Raw genomic sequence first — 26,194 nt, forward strand, 5'->3', positions numbered from 1 at the left:
AGGTGAGTGACACGCTGCTCTTTGCAGGCACTCGGGTCAGGTCCCGCTGTGAGAATTCTCGCAGCCGGATCCGACACAGCCGTCTGCAGGCGGCCTAAAGTGCTACATGCTTTGGATGGTATTCTCTTTTTTTTCTGATGATGCCAGCATGATGCTGGAGCACAGACCTCCATGTAAACAGTTGTTCTCTTATTTGCCTTGAACGGTGTGTTACTAAATCAGCCCCAAAGGGACCTTTCACACGGGATGGATTTTTTTCGCACAGACATTTCTGCATCACAATATTATTCCTATGGTTGAATTCTGCATCTGTTAAAATCCACGTGTCTTAACTTCAAAACCGCAATGTTCAATTCCACTGTGGAAAACCTTTCTGCTGTGAAATTAAGGACATCTTGCAGTTTTTAAACATACAGGAGATGTAATTCTGCAACTAAAGTCTGCTGAAAATAATGCGAGACATTTTGCAAGACGATCCGCTGTTAAAAACGTGGGTCAGGATCGCTATCTTTTCTCCTAAGGGAGAGCACCTAGAAGATGAGTGAGTGAGGAGACTTATAAGGCCATTCATGCTCCTCTGGGTAATATGCAAATAAGGGAGATGACCAATACCTCTGCAGTGCCACCTATTGGTAGCAATGCTGTCTTCTAATAGGTGGCACTGCAGAAGTATTGTTCCATCTCCCTTATTTGCTTTTAAAAACTAAACAGAATCCACACTGGTTGATAAAATCCGCATCCGCGCAGTGTCCTGCAGACAATTCCATCTTGTGTGAAAGTTTCCTTCAAAATTGGGGTATATTTAACTAAGTTAAACAAGTGGCTGCAATTAAACTACCTCCCAAACCTGTACTTGTTGTAAATTTTGAATTCTGCCTATGTCAGCTTTCTTGACTAGTGAGATGTGTCAAAATAACTGACTACGGGATTCTATTGGGTGTAAGGGGTTGTGGAATGCCAACATATACGGCTTTCTGGCAATATGTAAGATTGTGTTTGTGGGCGTCTGGTTTTGGACTGTTAGCAGAATATTAAATTCCATACATTTTATTTAAGATAATTTTACTATGTTCATTATTTTAGGTATTGTTACTATTGGAGAGGAGAAGAAATTGTGTACCCCATCTGAAACCTTCCTGAGGATGTGTGAATCTACTGATGTGAGTTATACAATTTTGCACACACTAATTTTACACCTTATTCTTTTTCTATATAAGGCCGAGGTACTGAATGACAATAACGAGCATTAATAAACCAAGGTACTGTACGCATACACACAAGAAGAGTGATTGTCAGGACCTATCATAGTATGTTCTGGATATTAGCAAAAAGAGATCACCTATCAAATATGCTGGAAATACTAACATTTTAGATAAGAATAATAGGGGTTTTCCAGCGAAAAATGTATTAATTACCTATCCTCACGATAGGTCATCAATAGTTGATTGGCTGGGGTCCGCCACGTGGGAATCCGACGGACTAGTCGATCAGGCACCCACTGTCAGCAATGCAACACACAGGAGTACAGAGTGAAAGCTGCTGTTCTGATCCTTGTGTAGTGGCTGGCACTTGTAATTGTAGACTGAGATCTCATTAAAATCAATGGGAGCTAGCAGGGATTGCAGTCAGTAGGTCAGGGAGCATGTTATCAGGCCTGCATTTTCAAGCTCTGACGATTACACGGGTCAGAGCAGCAACTTCCGCTCTGTACCCCTGTGTACTGCAGCACTGATACTATGTGCCCGATCAGCTGATTGGCTGGATTCCCAAGCATCGGACCCCAGCCGATCAACTGTTGATGTCCTATTATGAGGATAGATTATCAATAGTATTTCCCTTGAAAACCCCTTTAGGCCCTCTAGCTTTAGTGAGAGCGTTTATAATATATAGGTATCTTCTATAGATTAGCCCATAAATCCCAATAATCTATCATACATGGGCCTACTGTTTCCTGATTTATCACTTAAAGGAAAACCAGGTTTAAGAATTCTGGTCAATGCTGATTGGTTGTCTGGCTCTTACATGGCAACTCTGATTTGGAAAAACACTTTGGGCAGTGTTTGAGTCATTAGACGTATGAAAAACCTGTCAATTTTAAAGTAATAGTAATTTTAGCAATACGATCATTGTTCTTTTCTCTTGAGAGGCTTAGAAGTTGAGAGAACATACTAAAAGACATAATAGAGTGTACCACTTATGATATCCAATGTGATAGCTAGCAAAGGGACTCCCTTCCTTGTAATTTGCTACCCACTGCCTGTTAAGTGAAATCCTTCTCTAATAACAGAGACACTGAGATGGAACATGCAAGGTATGGAGGGATTGCCTCATGCTGCATATTGAAGTCTGTGGAGAGGAGAGGGGGGAATAGAAAGCTAATGCAGAGGAAAATAAACTCAGACAGATACTGATGTAGCTAATGAGTGTATACTGTCCTGAAAGCTACCAAAATCACATCTACATTGCTAAGCACTACTGTACAATGTCCACCATATTGCTGTTTTTTCTCTTTCTGTACTACAGACAGCAAGAGAACAGAGTTTTAAGTTTTCTCCATGTGTACTATGTAGAAAACAGCATAACTGCAGTTTCCACCCTCCGGCTCATGGAAAACTGATTAGACTTGGAGTCTGCAAAAGGGAGATCTGATAAAAAAAATGCAGGATTTAAGTCATATAATACCCATATATAGCATGATTTCTCATTTACACAAATTACAGTTTATTCTGAAGTCATCTGAAAGTGTGTGTACACCTTATATATGGATATTTGATGGATTTCCTTAAAGAATCCTATCCTATTGGATACCAAGTTAGCCTTCTAAACCATCCCCCAAATAGCAGTTTTTGGAGATTAATTTTACTTCCACTATTTGACTGAATTCCCTTTCTTGGTGGTGCAACAAAATGTAATTTCTAGAACTCTCAAGCAAAGGGCAAAATGATACAGTGTTTCCCCGAAAATAATACACTGTCTTATGTTAAATTTTGCCCCAAAAGAGGCACTGTGTCTTATTTTCGGGGGGTGTCTTAATACTCACCTAGCAGTCTTCTGTGTAGCCCTCGATGCGGAGAGAGCATTCTCTTCTTGGTCACAGGGCTTGAATACCCCGCCTCCAGCAAGAAAAGTGCTGTGATTAGTTCATCGAGTGCTGCCTCTCATAGGCTGAGGTAGTATGCCTTAGGTAATCACAGCAATCTCTTGCTGGAAGTGAGGTATTCAAGCCCTGTTATTAGTAAGAGAATGCTCTCTCAGCATCAAGGACTACGCAGAAGCCTGCCGGAGCGTGGCAGCCCAGCATGAGGGACCCGGACGCCACCTTTTCAGTGAGGTTTTTTTTATATAGTGTAGCTAGGGCTTATATTTCTAAGAACCCCTTCCAAAAATCAAGATAGGGCTTATTATCGGGATATGTTTTATTTTCAGGGGCACACAGTAAGTGGAAACCACTATGAAGATATACTTGGAAAGCAAATGGTACCAAATTGTGGCTATATTTAGACAGAAAATAATGTTAAACGGTAGACTGTTGTACTACATATGTAAATAGAATATGCTGATTTTATATCAATGTACTATATTTATATAATGGTAGTTTAGTAGAAAAATGTATATGCAATTTACGTTTATCTTGTTCCATTTCCATTTTGTCTTTTTCTACAGCTGAACATGACTTTCCATCTCTTTATTGTTGCTTTGGCTGGAGCTGGAGCTGCAGTTATTGCCATGGTAAGTTGTTATTATAGTACCTCTGTGAATTTAATAATTATATCAATGCTGCTATTAGTATAATATGTGGTTTTAGAGTTTGGTGGAAACGCACACAAACTCCACACAAACGCCATCATTAGTTGAAGTCAAACCTTTAGTACTGTGACATTTTGAAAATACTGCAATTTTTATTTATTTTATTACATTTTTTAAGAACATAATGTATATACTCCATGTACTGTGATGTCACTGTGGTACATGAGCTCCAATATCCAGGCTATAAGCTCTTTAAGGGCTCAGTCACACGGGCGTTTGTAATGAGCGTTTTTCCGCACGTCAAAAAATTCGCACTAGATAGAACCAATGCTTTTCAATAGCAGCGGTCACCTGTGCGAATTTTACATGCAGCGAAAATTATAGGGCACCGGTTCGCAGAACGCATGTAACTGCGGCAAACCAGTGCTCTGTGTATGTGAAACCCCTGGATGCTGTCACATCCGGGGGTTTCACCTTGCGCTCAATGGGGCTGTCACAGTGTCTAGTGACAATGGGACTCTCCGCAGAGATGAAAAAATCCTCTGCAACAGCTGTCACAGCTGTAGCAGAGGATCGCGATGTTCTCTGTATGTCAATGGGGCCGCCGCTGCTGCTGCCAGCCCCACTGACAACAGGTGAACCCCTGGATGTGTCAGCATCCAGGGGTTTCACATCCAAGGAATCCCCTGCTGCAGGGGATAGCGGGCAGCGGTCCTCTTGAGCGGATAAATGCTGCTAGCAGCAGTTTTTCCATTGTAACGCATAACTGATGCGTTCAAAAATTCATGCATCAAAACGCCCGTGTGACTGAGCCCTAAAGGGAATCTCCAGTTGTAAATTATTGATGGTCTGTCCTCAGGTTAGGTTTTTAATAGTAGATTAGCATTAGTTCATCGCCAGGGACCCCCACTGATCAACTGCACTGATTTCTGCAAGAAGTAGACAGCTCTGTTCTTACGGCAGTGGCCTGACTTGGTACTACAGGCTGTGTACCATTTATTTCAATGGGAGCATGTCCTGCAATACCAAGCCTGGCCACTGAAGTCAGAACAAATCTGTCTGCTTCCTTCAAAAATCAGCTCCGTGCGCAAGCACATAAGCATAGACAACAGCTGATTAGTTGGGGTCTCGGATGATGCTCCCTGCCAATCTACTATTGATGGCCTATCCTCTGGATCGGGCATCAATAGCTTCAAACTGGACAACCCCTTTAACTGCAGACATTAACCAGATATATTTAATTGCATAATAATCTTAAACTTCAGATATAGTAACCACTTATCCCCACGCTAGTTTTGGCCAATGTGAGCCAGCCCATATTTTCAAACCTGACATGCTTCACTTGATGTTGTAATAACTTGGATATACTATTACTTATTCGAGTGATTCTGAGATTGTTTATATATGACACATTTAACTTTATATACATGCTCTATTTTGGATGGTATATTTTGCATTTATTTAGAAAAAATCCAAAATGTAGAGAATTTTTTTTTTAATTAGCATTTTTTTAAATTTTAGATTTTCTGCTTGTAATTCCGGTAGTCATATCACGCAATAGTTAAATAACATTTACCATATATCCATGTTATGTCACATCATTTTTTTATTTTCTTTTTTCTTTTTTTCCAGACAGTAAATGGCTAACAGTTATTACAACAATGTTTCAAATTTGGAAGAACATTTCCAAACTAAATTTTTTTCAGGGACCAGTTTAGTTTTGAAGGGGTTTAAGGGGCCAGTGTACTAGATGGGTATTATACATACCTATATTCCTCCCTGTGTGTAAACTTTCATAAAAGTTTTTTACTTGCAAGTACACTTTACTGTGATCGCTGTGATTTCCTGTCACTTCCATCACAAGCCTAAAGACCACAATAATGAGTCTCTGTGGGTCTCTGGGTAAAGCTATGTGACCTCAGCTCTCTTGGGACAGCTGGATCACAGAGCTGCATGCCAGGAAGCTGGCAGATGAGCATCCTGACTTCCGAAACGTAGGCGGAAGGGCACAGCAGTGCTTTCTCACTGTAATGACTGTGGCTGGCTATCACAGCCATCACGTGCCTGGAGAATATGCTGATTGGTCTCTTAGCAAAGCTCTATGATATGAGCTGTCATTTGACTCGGAGATGACAGAGCTCCTGCACAGTGAGGGGGCTCTATGGGGATTCTCTGAAGAGACCTTTTAAAACGTCCCTGTATGGATGGATAAGGACTTATATAGTCCATGGGTGATCCTGAAGTGGTTATATAATAAAGTAGATATATATGTAAATATAATGACTTGACATCACGTTTTTTCTAATTTGAAAGAGATAAGGGACAGTAAAATAATATACAATTATTGGTATTTAATAGAGATGAGCGAGCATACTCGTCCGAGCTTGATGCTCGTTCGAGTATTAGGGTGCTCGAGATGCTCGTTACTCGAGACGAGCACCACGCGGTACTCGTCTCGATTAAACGAGCACTGACCATTGAATTCAATGGAGCCGGCAATACAGCCGGCTCCATTGAAAGCAATGGGCTGCCGGCGATCTCAGGGTGAATTTTCGGGAAGGGCTTAAAAATATAAGCCCTTACCTGAAAATCATCCTAAAATGTGTAAAAATAAAAAATGTCAGCATAAAGATCGTTCTCCTCTGCCATAGCTGTAACAGCTGTGGCAGAGAAGAACGATGTTAGCCCATTGAATTCAATGGAGCTGGCAATACAGACAGCTCCATTGAAAGCAATGGGCTGCCGGCGAGCACGGGAGTGAGACCCCCCCCCCCCCCCGCACTGTCAGCATAAAGATCGTTTTCCTCTGCCATAGCTGTAACAGCTGTGGCAGAGAAGAATGATGTTAGCTCATTGAATTCAATGGAGCCGGCAATACAGACAGCTCCATTGAAAGCAATGGGCTGCTGGCGAGCGCGGGATGAATTTTTCGGGAAGGGCTTAAAAATATAAGCCCTTACCTGAAAATCATCCTAAAATGTGTAAAAATAAAAAAAAAATGTATACTCACCTTTCCGCTGCAGCCGGAGTTCAGCCGCGTCTGGCCGGCAGTTCTCCTGAACTGCTTTGTGTAGTATTCAGCAGGTGGGGATTTAAAATCCCCGCCTGCTGAATGAGCTGCCTCTGATTGGTCACAGCCTCACCAATAAGAGGCAGCTCTCACTCACACCCATTCATGAATTCATGAATGGGTGAGTGCTGCCTCTTATTGGCTCAGCGCATGGATCAATCAGGGGCAGCTCTCACTCACACCCATTCATGAATTCATGAATGGGTGTGAGTGAGAGCTGCCTCTGACTGGTGAGGCTGTGACCAATCAGAGGCAGCTCATTCAGCAGGCGGGGATTTTAAATCCCCGGCTGCTGAATACTACACAAAGCAGTTCAGGAGAACTGCCGGCCAGATGCGGCTGAACTCCGGCTGCAGCGAAAAGGTGGGTATACATTTTTTTTTACACATTTTAGGATGATTTTCAGGTAAGGGCTTATATTTTTAAGCCTTTCCCGAAAATTCATCCTGCGCTCGCCGGCAGCCCATTACTTTCAATGGAGCCGGCTGCATTGCCGGCTCCATTGAATTCAATGGGCTAACATCGTTCTTCTCTGCCACAGCTGTTACAGCTGTGGCAGAGGAGAACGATCTTTATGCTGACAGTGGGGGGGGGGGGGGCACTCTTGCCGCTATTGTGGCTTAATAGTGGGACCTGGGAACTTGAGATGCAGCCCAACATGTAGCCCTTCGCCTGCCCTATCCGTTTCTGTGTCGTTCCCATCACTTTCGTGAATTTCCCAGATTTTCACAAATGAAAACCATAGCGAGCATCGGCGATATACAAAAATGCTCGAGTCGCCCATTGACTTTAATGGGGTTCGTTACTCGAAACGAACCTTCGAGCATCGCGGGAAGTTCGACTCAAGTAACGAGCACTCAAGCATTTTAGTGCTCGCTCATCTCTAGTATTTAACATTCTCCTTTAAATATTTGTGGTTTTCTTAAGCATTATATCTTGTCATAGTTTATTGTGCAGTATCTCTACCATAATGTCTGCCTACCCATTGTGTTTCTATGGTAATATAGCCAGAGGATGTATCTGATTCCCATAAAAATAACAGACAGTTTTGAATGTATTGCACACGTTTGACTTGCACCATTTCATTTCTAGTTAAATACTAAAAACTAGTGATTGACAACATGGAAGAATGACACCTACCATGGCTTCAAGCCCAATTGACTGTCCAGTCAGTCAGAGCAACACAGTATTAATCTGTTATATGTGCAGGATTGTTGTCAAGAAATTCTTTCTTGTTAGAAGTTGTAACACTTGGCTCATCTGCTAAAAGCAATCAGTGTCAATTTTAATACATACTCATTAAGAAATTAGTAAACCCTTTACAATTGTCAACATTCAAAGTTGTGTGCAGTTTATGTATTTTACCATAACAGATGGTCTCAACAATATGTAAAGTATATTGGTTGGGAAAAACACATGACTGAGTGCCACTTTAATTTGAATCTCTCATTCCTGCCTCCAAGACTTCTCCAGAGCAGCACCAGTCCTCTGGAATGCGCTACCCAAAACTATCTGCGCAATCCCTGACTCACAAAACTTCAGACGTGCTCTAAAAATGCACCACTTCAGGGAAGCATACCATATCCCCTAAACAAACCCTCCCCTGTACCCCGCCTGATAACATGCTCCCTGACCTACTGACTGCAATCCCTGCTAGCTACCCTCAAACCGCCCTCTTCAGTCACAGATTCAGCCACCATACGGCTTAATGTCTGACCATTGGCCTTCGAGCAGGACCCTACTGTTTCTATCAACTGACTACTACATGTAACTGTGGTTTTTGTATTTTTGTACTTTTGTCCTTCATTATCCCCCTGTTTTCGTACTGTTTTTGTAAGCGCTGCCGAATATGTTGGCGCTAGATAAAGATTATTATTATTATTTAGTATCTAACAACACAATACAAAATTATAACAGGCAACTCGTAGAATAAAACTATTCCATACTCCATTAGGAGACCAACCTGACCATGGATTAGAAGGAGAAGAAATTAAATATGAAAGAGTGTAAAGCCTATGAGACCATAAAGAGAAACTAAAAGAGAAAAAAAATGCAACAAAAAGAAAAGGAAAACAAACTGTTTTAGGATATACAAATGCTGAACAGAATGGCAGACTTTACCAAGTCCCCAAATTCGGCTGTCCTTTCTACTCCTACACAAATAGCACTCATTAATTTAAGTATACATCAATATAAGCAACAATTAAATAAGCAGCATAAACCTACAGATGAAACAGTTCTTATCCGCAAAATTGTAGCACACTGCATAGGTAACGTGGCATCACCTACATTATTTGCGTAGCCTGGTGGTCAATACAATACAATAGGTTACACAAATACCAGAAGGTGCCCTATTACATGGGATGACTATCTGGCGCCGAAGCGCTCAACCGTCTTCCCACCTATAATTGCTCCTGTGTGGGTGGGAGACTGCCTACCTCTATTCACAGTAAACAGGCAGTCATTAATAGCTGAACGACTACCTGTTTACATGGGCCAATCATCTGAACCAAACATGAGCGCAGATTATGGGGAGCTTTCTGTGAAGATGCAAGTAGTCTAAGTGTTCTATGATTGGAGAATTTAACTCGTAGGACCTCATAGCATAATTCACTATTTGAATGCAATACATAGATAAACATAGATATATTCTATAAGACAAATTTTATAACACGACAGGCTGAGATACAGTAGCTCTGCTCTAGCACACTTCTAATGCAGTCACCATATAATAGTCAGGTATCAATTTCATACAGTAATAGTGATTGCAATGCAGTTACCTCCAATAATCACGTTGATATTTTGTCTGATGTGTGTTTTACGTTATTCCTCTTTATCTGGGCACAGATCGTCATGAAGATTTTATTCGTGAACGACTTATTTCTGCACACTCTTCTCATCTCATTGCTACCCCAGTGCCTCTCTAAGTATTCCCCAATAGCATTAGTTCCCCCCATGTGAACCTCTGTGGCGCCACAAAATAATAATGCTCGCTCTGTGCCCCATTAGTAATAAAGCCCTCTCTGTGGCCTCAGAGCTCTGGCCAACAGTAGAACCACCTTTATTGCTCATACATTACTGCTGCCTAATGCTGCACATAACCCGACTGCTGCCCACCATTCCGGCACACACTGTACTTCAGGACACGGCGTGGAGTTGGGTTATGCTCCACAAAGAGCGGGCTGCATCACACAGCAGTTATGTGTGATATACACCCAAAGAGGCCCTATACATACCAAGGCTCAATTAAAATAGTATGCTCAAAAGTATGTAAGGCCACAAATAACAAAAGATGAGCATCGTCCTCTAAAAATTATATAAAAGTGATGATAATACAAAATGAAATCACATGTAGGGAATCTGACTATACGTCGATAACAGGAGCAGAAGCATAAATATAAAGCAATATACCAGTACATATAAACACCTGTACATATAATCACAAGGAGTAATTACAGCAACAATCTCATATTAATCAATAGTCCACCTACCCTTGATTTCCTACATGGTTCACATTGTTAGTATGGGTGTGTAGTGGGAAGAGAGGGGCACCTGGGTGGTATTCAGGCTATCATGAGGTTCAAGAATCGGGGTTTTTCTCCAACTTTCACCTTTTCCTGAGTGCTGATGGGTACCACCAACAATGGAGAGTGGCTCCTCTCCTCTCAGCAGTCAGAATTTTGAATCATCACCCAGGTCTCAGACACTGGCTCGTAATGATGGAAAAAAGGCCTGGTCACATGCCTGCAGCAAGAGGGGCAGAGGCTTGTTGCATACAGGAAGCAGCCATAATGCTTCAACAGCTATTTAATAAACCAAAAAAGCAGAATTGACAACTTCCCAGTTATAAGAGTTGCAAGTCTTTAAACAGCATGAACAGTTCTGTAGACAGTCCATTAATAACAGTTAAGTGCATTACCCTGGATATCGAGGAACAACAGTCTCTCTGGCCTAAGGCCACAGTCGCTTAGCTGACCAATACTAATAACAATGCCAGTCTATGAACAGCTCATAAGTGTCTTGGAAAAGACCTTGTTGCAATACCTCACTAATTACAGCAATGGGTCGCATGGATGGCTAGTCATTGGAAGGACCAAAACCTGTCAATCTCAATGATGCAGGGATTCTCAGGAACCTGGAAGTTCTCTGCCATATGCTGCTTGGCATCTCTCTTCAGGTCAGATACTGACTAGCTGAAGACCATACCAAAGAGCCTGAGACAGCACCCAACTGGCAACCACAATTCACTTTCATCTCATGCTGGCATGGACTCTATCTAGGGTGCAGGCTAAATCCTAGTGAGCCAAAAGACCTCTGATGACGTCACACCCTTTGTAACCCACCACAGCCAATGGCAGAGCAGATCAATTACTCTATGTAGAAACCTAAAAAAACAATAATGATAGAAGACCACTAGGGGTCAGCATTATACAAAGAATCTTACTAGAACAACCATCACTACTGATATCATAAGATATACTGCAAATATTATCTCCCGGAGTATTTTGGGCCTGTTGCTTCACAAACCCAGCCTTCGAACCATCCTCTTTACATAGTGTATGGTCACAGGAGATTTAGTAGACATTACACTGAGCCACACCCATCATACTGGCCTATATGACATATAATATGGTAACAATATGCAACTAGTAATTTAGCACATTGTTGCCCATTATATACACAGGATGTCCACAACATTTGGTGTACTGGAAAAAACAGTTGGTTAGGACCGACCAGTTCTTACACTATGATGAGGCCCTTCATTTTGTAGAGACATACAAGTGTCCTCTACAAAACGGAGGGCGGACCTCCAGAATCATTTTCTCTAGTGGATCCAAGGAACCCTAGTCTGATGCTAGCAAGCCAAGAAAATTTGAGTGGTCTGTGAAAAAAAACCCCACAAGTATAAAAGTGATAATAGATGGATTGCTGCCTTTTAATAAAGAGTCCATTGCACTGGTACTCAAAAGTGAAGGTTACTCTGCCAGGCACAAAAGCTCTCCTGCTGTCTCCAGCAGAGATAAGAGGAAATGTACTGGATGACTTTATGTTGTGTGACAACACGGGCGTTAAATATCACCACGGGGGTTACATATCACAGTCACTTTCCTTCTTGTTTGGTGTATTTACACACAATCTTTCACAGAAACATAGGCGACTGGGTCTCCAGGGAAATGATAAATGCTTGAAACAACAAAGTCTCTTCCATATAATGCCCCTTCACAGTCCTTTTCAAAGACCCTTCTATATGGTCCTCCACAGGGTTGAAGGTACAGCAATAACAAGTCCATTTGCTTTCAACAGACCTGTGGATGTCCAGAGCGCAGCTGGTCCTCAGTCGTTGGTGCCTTCAGACCCTTAGTCCACGGGCAGGCGTACTCCAGGGGTCCTGCTGGAACCACGTAGCTCCCAGTCTAGTCGCAACACAGCCTTAGCTGAAGTCTGGTCCTCCCAGACACACACCTCTGCTAGGTGTTGAGGTGAGGGGCGTCTCCCTGTCCACCTCTAGCCTTCTCAGCCACACACTCTGGGCTAACAGCCCTCCAGCTCCTCTGAGCTGTTTTTCCTGGCTCTCTCAGCCAGACACTCTGGGCTAACAGCCCTCCAGCTCCACTGAGCTGTTTTTCCTGGCTCTCTCAGCCAGACACTCTCCCACTTCAGCAGGAACCACCCTTTTTATACCACTGACCCCACCTGTGGGTATTTTCCCTCTCGCTTCAGGCACCAGACTGATTGTCTGTTGCCCCCTACAGGCCATCTTCTGTAGTGCACCCCTACAGTTGGTACTAGTGCATTTCATTTGGCCAGTCACCATGTCTCAATCAACTTGTCTATTGGAGAGATGACTACATCTTCACTGCTGTTTCATGTGTTGTAATACAGTTAATTGGATATGATGATCAGCCAGGAGAGGAAGCTTGAAAGTTGCGTGAAAGCTGGGGTTGTGACATGTTTTCCCACTGTAAATAAGAGCACTGGTCAATAAACAGCTGTAGTCCAGGGAAGAGCCATTTTTCATCCTACCCGCCTTGCGAATATCTTTGATGTGTTCTATAATTTTGACCTTTGATTCTTGTGTTGTTATTCTAATATTTATGAAAACAAAGATCTGTTACCGTGTTAGCCAGTAGAGCAAAATGTGATTGTTCCCAGCAAGAGAAACCACGTAATCTTGTAGATATGATACCGGACTACAAGAAAGAAGCAAACAGACAGCTGACGGACACCAGATACTACACCAAACTGAATCAAGACCTGACTCAGAAATATGTGAGGAAATTGAGAAGGGTCATCAGAAGCCTGTTTGTGGGCTCCACAAAACTTCTGGACTTGATACCGGAGAACCCCAAGGTTGGAACATTCTACATGCTTCCAAAACTACACAAAGCTGGCAACCCAGGAAGGCCGATTATCTCAGGTGTGGGAACCCTCACTGAAGGAATCTCAGGATGGGTGGAAGGCATCCTCAAACCACTGGTGAGAAACACAACCAGCTACCTGCAAGACATCACGGACCTACTGAACAAACTGTCAACCGTAGGTCCCCTCCCCAATGGCACCATCCTGGCCACTATGGATGTGGAATCCTTGTATTCCAACATCCCACATGAGGATGGACTGACTGCCTGCCAGGCGCACCTTGAGGCCAATGGGGTCGCCTCTGATGCAGTGCTACAACTTACAAGATTCATTCTCACACACAATTATATCTCCTTTGGCAAAGAGATATTCCTGCAACTCACGGGGACTGCCATGGGCAGTAAAATGGCACCGCAATATGCCAACCTTTTTATGGCAAAACTGGAGAGTGACTTTCTGGCCTCCTGCCCCAGCAAACCATTGGCCTACTTCTGCTACATTGATGACATCATGATCATCTGGACCCACACCAAACAAGAATTAATAAAATTCCATGAAAGATTCAATGCATTCCACCCCACCATAAAACTGACATTAAGCTACTCGCATACAGAAATCAACTTTTTGGACACCACCATAAAGATTTTAAACAACTCAATACAGACATCCCTGTATCGAAAACCGATTGATTGGCCTACATACCTCAGATGGGACAGTTTCCATCCTAAACACATAAAAAAGTCCATTGTCTACAGCCAGGCCATCAGGTATAACCGGATCTGCTCCAACCCAACAGACAGAGAGGAACATTTGTACCATCTTAAAAAGAACATTTATAAATCAGGGCTACCCTCCCACTTCAATTGATGACCAAATCAACAGAGCCACCAGGATACCCAGAAATCAACTACTCCAATACAAGGAGAAGGAAAGAAACAATTGTGTGCCTCTAGTAGTGACCTACAATCCGCAACTAGAGGTACTAAGGAAAACCGCAAAGAAACTCCACCATACCCTGCACAAGGATGACCGTCTGAAAACCATATTCCCGGCCCCTCCTTCTGTGCTACAGGCAACCTCCTAACTTGAGGAACTTTATAATCAGGAGTGCATTACCTTCTGACACACAAAAAGGAACTTATCCCTGTAATGTAAGGAGCTGTAAGACCTGCTCACATTAACTGACTGCAGACAGGATATGGATCCCCAACACACAGCAGGACTATAAGATCCCAGGGACATTCACATGTTCCACGTCCAATGTTGTGTACCTGATCCGGTTCAGTAAATGTCCTGTTGGGAGTCTTTATGTTGGAGAAACAGGACAGAAACTGAAAGCCAGGATGAGATCTCATCGCCACACAATTAAACACAGAAAAAGAGAATTGCCTGTGGCTGAGCACTTCTCTAACCGTGGACATGACATAGGAGAAATGAGAGTTTTGATATTGAAGAGTGGTTTCAAGTCACAAAACCACAGAAGAATTTGGGAATATAAATTGATAATAACCTTTGACACGCTGAATACTGGGTTAAATTATTCCCCAGGATTTATCGGTGAATGGCAAGTGTGAGACATTTATTGCACAGATAAGACCCCCATCAACAGTAATTCAGGGACCATAAACTTTCACTCCCTTATCAGTGTTTAGCTAAAAATGTTAGTGTACCTCTTGTAGCAATTCTAGCCTGCGACCGCCCCCCCCCCTTCCAACAGTAATTTAGGGACCATAAAACTGTCACTCCGCTATCAGTGCCTAGACAAAAAAAGTTTGTTTGCTGTTGCAGAATTCCTTTTAAGTGCGAACCAATCACATCCATATCTGTGCCTTGTCATAAGTATGTATGTTATAAGTGTGTATAAATATCCATGCCTCTTCAGATCCAATCCATAAGCCTGAAGAAGAACCCTGCATTGGTTCGGAAGCTCGCTATTATTACATCATGTGATTTTGTTAGCCATTAAAAGGTATCATATCTACAAGATTACGTGGTTTCTCTTGCTGGGAACAATCTAATATTTATAAAATAGGTGATTCGGGAGATTTTTCACTGTAGTATAATGAGTCTTCTTACCATGTAAGGTTCAGGCTCAGAACACTGATATGTCAGGTATTATGTTTTCTTAGTCCTGCAATCATGTAATAAAAATCCAAAGCCAAAGTCTTTTGTTCTGAATCTTTCAGAAGTCAGTGTGAAAGCTGAAAAGCAGTCTTTTTGATGTCATTAGCCCTTATAATCCCCATAACCCTGTGAACTACAGTCATGAAAAGGTTATTGTTTTTTTTTAGCACAGAATGTACAGCTAAATCAGTAATATAACAACTAGGTATTTAGGAAAGTATATATTTTGCATAGAGTTCAAAATCTGAGGAATATCTGTCATGCACTCAGCATTTGTGTACCTTTTATAGTTAATGCATCAATTTAATAAATGTAACGTATCATTCTGTATAGTGTTGTCTTTTACATTTTAGTGATTACTACCTTTGGCACACTACTAAGAAAGACATAAAGCACCACCAGCTTTCAATAATTTATTTATGACTGTTACGGTATTGTAAAGGTGTTGGGTACTATTGTATCTTGTCACCACCGGAAGCTAGGGGTTTGACAGTGCTTGCATGGAGGAATGCCCCTGTTACGCCCCAAGCTCCCGATTGGCTGAATTCTTCCCTGCCGTTCAAACAGGTGTAACATGGAAGAATTTAGAGCTAATAATGTAAGCCTAACTTAAAAACTAACTCTAACTCTAACCCTCTAGCACAGCCAAAAATCAATACAGATGCTGCTAGGACCTGATCAGGAGCTAGGGGCATGACAGTGGCATTCCTCCATGCAAGCCTTGTCAAACCCCTAGCTTCCGGTGGTTATAACGTACAACAGTACCAATGTGTTGTACTATGATCAAAAGTTATCCACGAGACACAAGATAATGAATAACTTGTTGATCAGTGGGGGTCTCAATGGTGTCCCCCTCTGTCTGTTACTGGAGGGTTGCTTAAACCCCCACAATGACATCAGAATGCATGGAACACTGATCGAGCATGCACAGCCACTGCTCCATTACTTTCAATTGGGCTGCAATAAATACCTGAGTGTTTGCAGCTCCGCTATCTCCGGCAGTCCCATTGAAAGTGAATAGAGCTGCAGCAAGCTTGCGCCAACAGCACTCCATTTAGTCTCCTCGATGTAGGACTGCAATAAGCCCTCATTGAGGACAATGGGGGTAGGGGACAGTGAGCAAGTTATCCCTATCCTAAGAATGCGGGATAATTTGTTATCCTGGTACAACCCTATTAGGAACTGTGTACAATTCCATCAATTAACGAAAAGCCCTTATTGAATACATTGTTAATATACTTATAAAATGTTCTGGACGTCGTGATGGCAAAATCGATAAAGGAGTTTAAGATGGGACTACCAACAGCTTTTGAGAGCACTATGACATTACAGGATATAGACATTAAATAGTCAGAATGGGTTATTGATAGGGGGATCTTTGACTGCTTGACTTGGAGTCAGGAAGGAACCTTCTCTGAAGAGTGTTGATCCAGGGATTATTCTGACTGCCAATATGGAGTCGGGAAGGAATTTTCCCCCAGGGTGGAGTAAATTGGCTTCTGCCTCAGTGGGCTTTTTTTTACCTTCCTCTGGATCAACATGGTGGAGCGGAAACAGACTGAACTGCATGGACATTTGTCTTTTTTCAGACTAGCATACAATGTTGTTATGTTACTGTGCATGTTTGATGTTCACTTTACTTTTCTTTCTTTTCAAGGTCCACTATCTGATGGTGCTATCTGCCAACTGGGCCTACGTGAAAGATGCATGCCGAATGCAGAAATACGAGGACATCAAATCCAAGGAAGAGCAGGAACTGCATGACATCCACTCAACCCGCTCTAAAGAGCGACTTAATGCTTACACATAAAACTAACCTCCCACATCTTTGTAACATTTCAGTTCTTTGTTGTTTCAACTAACGGCCTCCCTTCCATTGTAAAATGAAAATGAAGTGCTTTTCCTAAAGATAGGTTAAATGCCACCTATCTACATAACCTTGATTGACCAGCACTTGGCATCTTCACAGTGGTCTGTGTGACAATGTCATATAATATGGAACACCCTTATAGTCTTTCCTAAATTGTCATAAGGTGTCTGGTTTCTTAGATAAAGAAAATTAACTGTTAAATAAAGATGTTTGTTTCCTTTTTTAACCACTTTCTATGTGTTTTGCATAAAACATTTTGCATTGTTTCCTATGTTTTTAAGAGAAAGCTTTTTATACTTTTTAGTTTTGAGTTTCAAAAACTACTTTTACCTACAGGTAAACGTCAAAGGGATCGTTGTACAGAAAGCATGTACAATAATATGCTTACTGCTCTAAGTTCTAAACCATGCATGGACTGTTCAGGCTTCTTAGTAGTGTTTTGACCCTATGAGTAATCATAGGTGTAATTTCTGTTTGGCAGGTTTAGAGGTACTTCTTTATAGGTGTTATGTATCAGTATTAATGTATGCTATTAGAACCTCAGTTTTCAAGTTCTGCCAACTACGGTGACATAGTCATCTGTATAACGTGTGAGCATGCATATTGTGAGGATAGTGCATGGGCACGCCCCATTTAAACGACATCTTATGCCCAGTTTTAATCAAACATGTAAGTGGTGTTTAACCAACAGATAATCTATAGCTGAAATCCATATGTAGGCATCTAGCTATTATTTAGCCCTTGCTTTTTTATATTTGTTGTAAAATAAATGTCATGCTATCAACTTAATTCAATGTTCTCTCACATATTATTTCATAAATTGTCTAAAAAATGTGAAATATTCCTGGGTATACAGAATTCTAACCCTTTCTAGCCGTGGACCTGTATATGTAGTTCTACTTTGAGATCATTCCTGCAAAATAACGTACTGTACAAGTTTTTCAGTGAAACTCTACATAGGGTTTTAACATAACAGTGTTACTGGACCAAATTTGCTGTTTCCATCTGTTCTGCCTCTTGGAATGCTCTGGGAATGCTGTGAAGTGTCTTTATAACATTCAGGCAAGAATTTTGTCAATGGTTAAATTAAATCATATATTGTTTTGTGCACTTTATTGATGAATTTTGTGACCGTTCAGTGTTAGTGCATTGTTCATTTTGATAGCTCTTGGGGTTAATTCACCACTTTTGTCTTTTTTTTTCCTTTGTTTTCTTTTTCTTTCCGCTTGCATTGACAATTTTTCAGTATTTTGCACTTATAGTAATGAAGTAGTTGTTGGTGGAAATTTAGTAAGTGACAATATTGGACTATGGGGTGTTGCATTCTGCATATGGAATTGTATCCCTGTACATGTAACTGACCATGTAGATGCTCTTGCTATGATTTTTACTGAAACTGTCATAAAAAATAACAGATGTGTAACAACATATACACTTGTGGTATTTAGCAATGTGTAACATTTTCATCATTCTGCACAAGAAAATATCCAGCTGTGCTGCATTGTCTCCATTGGACTTGACCGATTTAGCTTCACATTACAAAAATGGAATAGTGCATGTTAATAAGAGAATTAGTTTCTTGGTTGTTAGTTTTAGTACTTAGTTTTAGTTAGCTTTTTTATTGACCTGGAAATTTACTGTATGATATTGAAATAAATAGGCCCCTTAAATATTTCCTTAAGTGCACCATCTTCAATCAACAAGATGACAAACTAAATCAAGATAGCTGTTTTCCATAAACAGTCTGCCATCATTTCTAAACTTGGACTCTAGGATAACAGGTACAGAAACTTAGACCGAGTTTTATTTTTCTTCATAAAGCTTAAGATCTTGATGATATGGATTGTATGGAAAATGATACTATAAGCGTATGGTAGAGAAAGTCGTTTTATACGGCTGACCAAAATGCATTAGTGCAGTCAATCAATTGACTAGAAAGTAGAACCATTATTAAAGGGAATCTGTCAGCTACTTTGAGACCGATTAGTTAAGTTTATGGGCTCAAAATAGCTGACATACTGAGTCTGGGGATATTAGTTCTATACTTACCTTCCCCGCCGTTCCCTCGCCGTTAACTGTCAAACCGCCCCGCTGAATGCTTTGGGCGGAGGATTTGAGAGATGACAGCGGGGGAACTGCGGGTAGGTCATTCTAAAACTTACTTTCCCGAGCTCAGCATGTCAGCTACTTTGAGTCTATAAGCTTGGCCGATAGGACTCGAAATAGCTGCCAGGGTCTCTTTAAGCTATGCTCATAAAAGAAGGTTACAGTGTCTCAGCGTTTCCATGGTCAACTCATGATGTTTCAGGGTTGTGAGCACCATGCAAAACTGTGTGTGGATGAACCTTATATGATCATATACTCCAAATGTTACCAAAGCTATACATACTTAGTACTGCTGACTTCACAGAAAATTACAAATTGTACTTCCCTACAGTGAAGATAATAGTTTTGCTGACTGAATCACTAGTTATGATGGTAGCGGGTACAGATGGATAGTTAGAGTTTGGCATAAATTGAGACAGTCATAGCTGTTGGTTGCCACACTCATATTAAAGTATAAAGGTACCTATTCTTCTTCGAAAGCAAAAAAAAAGACTCACGCAGAGTGTCTTCTCAGTTATGTAAATGGATCAGTCTTTAGTGATTGGTTTGTAGATGTATTTTACTCCTATAAGCACTGCATTGTGTGTATTAGGTAAGCAGATACTCTACTCTTAAAGAATAACTCTAGTCAGGAACTGAAAGATGAGTTCTTATAAGGTTTGTAACTTCTCCCTCCACCTCCACAGGGCTCGTTTTTGTGATTTGCATAAGACTGGTCTTGCACCAAGTTGTCATAACAGCTCTGAAGTTTATACTATAATTACAGAAGCAGGTTCTTACTTTGCAGCATTTGAGAAGCTGGTAAGAGTAGTTGGAAGCGGAGAGAAGCCAGATACCAAACGTGTTTTTCAGTGGATGATTGGACCTATTCTTTTGTATAAAGTAACAAATATAAATCACATTTCGCAATGAATCCATAAAAATTCTAAAAAATATATCATTTTCTAAATCGATTATGAGTTGACCCTTTAGATTATAGTTTCGAATAACACCATTTTTCATTTTACACAGGAAATGTGGCGAGTTATGTGTGTTTTGACTTGTTTATAAACCACAAGAAAAGAATGACTTCTATGGAATTATTTAGCAATTTTATTACATTTCCCCAAGATAACATTTTTTTATCGACTATTAACCATTCATGATGGGGATTTTTGTAAAGAAATTCGCTAAGCATAATGCTAATATAGTTACTCGTTGCATGCTTGAACATCTAGTAGTGATAGTTAGTTAGATTTTCTTTTGACATTTATGTCCGTCAACCGTTCTCAAATTTGTGCAGTATTAAAAAAAAATCTTTTCAAAAATATTCTTCTAAACCTCTTTCAAATTCTATATTGTAGTGTTTCAGTTTTGTGTCTCAAACAGTTTGTGATTTTTAAACAAATGTCCTATGGATCAGTGTAATAATGTTGATGCTTTTTGGCTTTCCTCTGGTATTAGAGTTTGTATTTTCACAAAGAATGCTTTGTAGCAGGCATTATAATTAATCTGTTTTGTACATAAATGTGCCAACAGCTTCATGGTGGCGTTTTTGAAATGTAGAACAAAGTGCTTGCAAAATGTAATAAACACACTTGTGTACTTTGTGTATTTACTGGTAGTCACTGCTTGTTTCTTTTGCACAATGACACCATTGGAATTGTCAATCAATGCCATTTGTGTATTGAAAACATACGCGAAATAACTAATTGCGACTGGTGGTAAATTTAGAATTGAAAGAATATGTCGACATATGTTTTTGTTTGGAGGTGGCATTTCCAAGATTTACTTTTCCACAGATACACTTACAAAACACCCGGGTGTTGTTTAACCCTTTCCAATCCACTGTCTGACGTCTAAAGACATTCTGATTGAAGGCTGTACATCTCCAATGTCGGAAGACGTCCGGCAGGGTATTCTTACTGTACATTACTGGCTGCTTGGTTGTCGGGGGCCTCTCCAGCATGTCCCATACCGCAGTACTGGCTCTAGCCAGCAGATGGTGCTGTTGTATAATGGCAGAAAGAGAAAACCCCCCTAGGAAACCCTGAATCCAAAATTGGATTGCAAAGGGTTAAATGTGGGTTTCTAGTTATCTATACGCATAATATAAAAAATAATGACTTCTTTTTTATCAATTTATAAATTTGTAAAATGAATCTTCTCCAGAAGTCCAAATCCAATATCCCACTGATTCATTATCAGCTGACTTACAATAGTCTCTTCATTGATAGTATACAGGCCTCTATGATTGGCAAGATATGTAACCAATGTCACTTTAGCAGGGTCCATCTATTGTGATCTCACCTACCTTTTGAAAAAAAATGTTTCAGTAGCCCTAGGAAAACACTGCACCTCTTCATCTTCTTCTGGCTACCCCATGCATGTAACAACATTATTGTTATAGTTAATAGCTGTCCATTTGGCCACCCAGAAAAAGCCGAGCCATCAAGAAACAAAGGAGGAATTTATCAATGGCTTTGTACTAGCATTTTGATATAAAAAAGTCACAAACTTTGACACATGCCACACTAAAATTGGTGACTCTTTTCTGCTCTGGCCAATTTCAAAAGTAGTGAGAACTGGTGGGGTGGGCTCAGCAAGTTTCCAAATAGATTTAGCATTATTAAAGGGGTTCTGTCATAAAAAAAAATCTGTGCTTACCTATTCCTCCCCAGTAAGTCTTCTTGCTAGATCTTCACCTCACCAATCTTCTCCTGGCTCTTCCGGATCCCCTCACCGCAAACCGGATGGATCCTCGTCTTCCGGTGACGAAGCGTACATTGCCGGCATTCTCCTTTTTGCAGGTTAATGTGCGCTACATCACTAGTGAGGTAGCATTCACTGCCTAGCAGGGAATGCTGAATCCCTGGCAGCCTGCTTCAGTGCGCAGGAGCAGGGTCTCGCTGCTATAGATACTGTATGAACACTGATGTCGAGACCCGACACATGCGCACTAAAACCGGCTGCAGAGGATTGGCATTTCCTGCTAGGCAGTGAATGCTACATCACTAGTGACGTAGCATACATTGACCTGCAAGAAGAAGAATGCCGGCATGTACACTTCATAACAGGAAGAAGAGGATCCGGGTGTCTGGTGGTGATGTAACCCGGCGAACTGGAGGAGCCAGGAGAAGATGGGGGGGGGGGGTGAAGATCTGGTAAGAAGGCTGCCTGGGGAGGAATAAGTAAGTACAGTTTTTTTTTTATGACAGAACCCCTTTAAGCGTAAAATGGCACAAATTGTAGTGCAAATCCTCACCTGCTCGTAAGAGGGACTAATTTCATTATCTGATTTTAGAACAGTCCAAGATGTACCAAATAAATTAAGAAGCATCCTTAATGAATTTGGCACATTTCACTCTTACAAGCTTTCGTTTAAGATTTGAAGGTGAAATACCAGTTTCAATAAATCACCCCCAATATGGCACAGTATCTTCTTTGTCTTTGATAGCACAACCCCTTTAAAGGGCTTTACCAAGAGTAAGCTAATGATGCTATATTCTCAGGTTAGGACATCAATAGCTGATTGACAGGCGTCCACTAGGTCAAGGTGCTAAGGTGAGTCATGTGGTCTGAGAATAGCTTACTCCCTTTCAAGTAAATGGAATTAAGCTGTAATACCAAGCAAGGTCGCTATACAATGTATAATGCTGTGCCTGGTATAGACTAAAGTTACAGCAGCACTCACCGGAGCGCCGCTGTCACTTCAATTGGCAGATTGGCGGGAATCCTGAGCAGCACATGCCTGCCAATCAACTATTGATGATCTATCCTGAGGATAGGTCCTCAATAGAGTAATCCCAGAAATCTCCTTTAGGCCTCATGTCCACGGGGAAAATCAGGCCCGCTACGGATTCTCCATGTAGAATCCGTAGCGGGTCCCTCCTGCCCCGCGGACATGAGCGCTGAAAATAGGAATAAATGAGAATAAACTCACCTCCCATCCGCTCCGTTTCTTCTCTTCGCTGCGGCGTCATCTTCTCTCGTCGCGGCCGGATCTTCTTTCTTCGGCTCGGCGGATGTGCATGATGACGTCGGTGACGTGCCCCGCGCATGCGCCGGGCCGAAGCAAAATGATCCGGCCGCGACTGAGAGAAGATGGCGCCGCGCCGAAGAGAAGAACCGGAGCGTGTGAGTAAAATATGATTTTTGTCTCCCGCGGATCCGGACGGCTTCCATAGGCTTCAATAGAAGCCCGCGGGAGCCGTCCCCGCGGGAGACCCGCATGAAAATGGAGCATGGTCCAGATTTTTTCATGCTCCATTTTTTTAAAAATCACTTTTATTGACGATCCGCGGGTATTTATCTACCCGCGGGTGGTCAATGCATCCCTATGGGGTGCGGATCCGCGCGCGGGAGAAGAGTTAAAATCCGCTGCGGATTTTAATTCTTATTTTCCCCGTGGACATGAGGCCTTAAGGTCATTATGCAGTCATTATGTTTGGAACACTTGACACAGAAATTCACAATTCACTAAATTTCAGAGCGTTTTGATACCATCAATGTGTTCATGATTGCGTTTCATTAGGAAGGTATAATAATCCAATTTTCTTGTAATATTTTTCAAATTACTTTTTTAATTACTTTTTTTCATCCATACAGGTACAGGTTCACATTACCGTAGAATATCAATTTACTAGAGTGCTTCTATTTTGTATTTTAACAAATTACCAATATCCCAAACTTTTGCTGTATTGCAAGAGAAAACAAGAGTCCTTTTATTAGTGCTCCAATTTATTACTATGTTCTGTGGTGGAGATATGCTCACCTTAGTTGGCTAGTTAGTTAAAGTGACCCTTTGGGGCTGAATAAACAAAGATGGCCACACCAACTTCTCTGACTACCTGATAAACACTGTACATTAGCATTTATCATTAGTCTGGGGCCTTATTCCCACGAGCGGATATATGATTCGTTTTCATGCCCGTATATACGCTACCCATGTGAATCATTGGTTCGCAATGCATTTGTTCACATGGGCGATTCTACGGTGCGTAAATACGCGTGAAAAAAAGAACATATATGCTCAGCCAAAACATAGTTCTGGAATTATGTTTTGGCCAATATATGCCGGTGGGCCTTATAGACTACTATGGAAGAGGGGAAAGAGAAGAGGGTCATTTTTGCAGCGTTCAATGCTGCAAAAAGCTTACAGGTGCTTCTATATAGGCACTGGAAGGCATCCTGAGGATTTTGGCAGAGCGAGGGTTTTCCGGGACGCGGCGTATTTTTTCGCTAAAAACGATGCTCACAGTCGTGTGAATGGATGAAAAAACGCTGTTTGTGATCGTTGAAAAACGCCCATTTAGGAGCTTATACGGAGCAGGTGTGAAAACGTAAAAACGTCATCTATCCGCTCGTGGGAAAGAACCCTAAGACACTACACCTGCTTTGATTACCCAGTGCTGCCCATGTGAGCAGCACTGGTCAGTAGGAGCAGCATGTAATGTCTTAGGTTACCGATGTATACTTATACACAGTGTGCAGCAGGTTGTTAGAGAAGTGCTTCAGTTATCTTTGTCCAGGCCTGGAGTATCGCTTTATTTTTAAGGCAGGGCACTTCTGGTTTTACGTGAGACTTACATATGACATTTGTCTTATCTAACAGGTGCAGCCTCTAAGGTAACCCTACAATGAAGGGAGTCATTTTGAAGTCAATAGCTTAATTGGTTCTAGAACCAAACGGTCTTCTAAAGGGAAATCTTTCTTGCAGGTTTTCTCACGTGTTTTGTTCGTATTCCTACTTTTGAAACTTAACATAGGTCATAATAAAATGTATGTAGACCTAAGACAGGTATAGATGTAGCAATTGTTAACAAGTCTGGTGCATCACATCATGGTAACTTGATTTACAGCATTGTAGTACATAGTAGTTATCATAATTCGTTAAATGTCAATTTAACATTTGCTATATCTGTACAAAAAGATCCCTGAAGTAACGTGTTGACTTACAGTAAGTTATATCCCTTTTTGTGTTGGTTTTATACAGGGTAAGGCAAAAGTCTGGATACACCCGTTATAATTGGTGAATAATTAGAAAACTGACTTCCAATGTGTAAAAGTATTAATTGGGAAGGAGGCTGCATTTTTTTTGGGGGGAAGAGATATTTTGATGGCCATTTTGTACTCCCCCATAGAGAATTCAGCTCAGGTTTTCAAATAGGAAGGGGGTCATGTGATATATCAATGTTAGCTAGAATTTACACAGAAACAAATTGGAAATGTCTGTTTTGCCCTATCTTTACTTCTTAAGAAGTTAAGCAAGGGCAAAGTTGGTAAAATCTGTCTAACATCTAGGGCTTTTTTTATTGATGGATCACTTAAAGGGGTTGTCCCGCGAAAGCAAGTGGGGTTATACACTTCTGTATGGCCATATTAATGCACTTTGTAATATACATCGTGCATTAAATATGAGCCATACAGAAGTTATTCACTTATCCACTCCGTTGCTAGCGTCCCCATCTCCATGGCTCTGTCTAATTTCAGCATCTAATCGCCCGATTAGACGCACTTGCGCAGAAGGGTCTTCTCCCTTCTGGTCGGTCCGGGCACGAGCGGCGTTCTGGCTCCGCCCCCTTCTACGCATCATCGTGTAGCTCCGCCCCGTCAATGTGCCGATTCCAGCCAATCAGGAGGCTGGAATCGGCAATGGACCGCACAGACCCCACGGTGCACCATGGGAGAAGACCCACGGTGCATCGTGGGTGAAGATCCCGGCGGCCATCTTGGAGGAAAAGAAAGAAGAAGATGCAGAGAGGGGATTCGGGTAAGTAATTTTTTATTTTTTATTTCACCACATCCCTTGGGTTTGTCCTGCGCTGAACGGGGGGCCTATGCAAAAAAAAAAAAAAACCCGTTTCGGCGCGGGACAACCCCTTTAAGGGTGAGAAGTAAACCTCCAGATGTTACAACACATCATAATCCCATCTGTG

General features: G+C 41.5%; 1 protein-coding gene across 2 annotated transcripts in view; it reads left to right on the top strand.

Annotated features, from left to right (window-relative positions):
- The window catches only part of GPM6A (glycoprotein M6A), a 314,552-nt gene extending 293,678 nt beyond the window's left edge, over window positions 1-20,874 (top strand). For both annotated transcript variants that reach the window (XM_066573515.1, XM_066573514.1), the window contains exons 5-7: window positions 1,084-1,160; window positions 3,664-3,729; window positions 16,959-20,874. In XM_066573515.1, coding sequence (XP_066429612.1) covers window positions 1,084-1,160; window positions 3,664-3,729; window positions 16,959-17,111 — 296 coding nt within the window. In that variant the 3' untranslated portion in view covers window positions 17,112-20,874. The remainder of the gene's footprint in view (window positions 1-1,083; window positions 1,161-3,663; window positions 3,730-16,958) is intronic.
- The last annotated feature ends 5,320 nt before the right edge of the window (window positions 20,875-26,194 follow it).

This window comes from Eleutherodactylus coqui, chromosome 7 (genome assembly GCF_035609145.1).
Source record: "Eleutherodactylus coqui strain aEleCoq1 chromosome 7, aEleCoq1.hap1, whole genome shotgun sequence".
NCBI classification, from domain to species: Eukaryota; Metazoa; Chordata; class Amphibia; order Anura; family Eleutherodactylidae; genus Eleutherodactylus; species Eleutherodactylus coqui.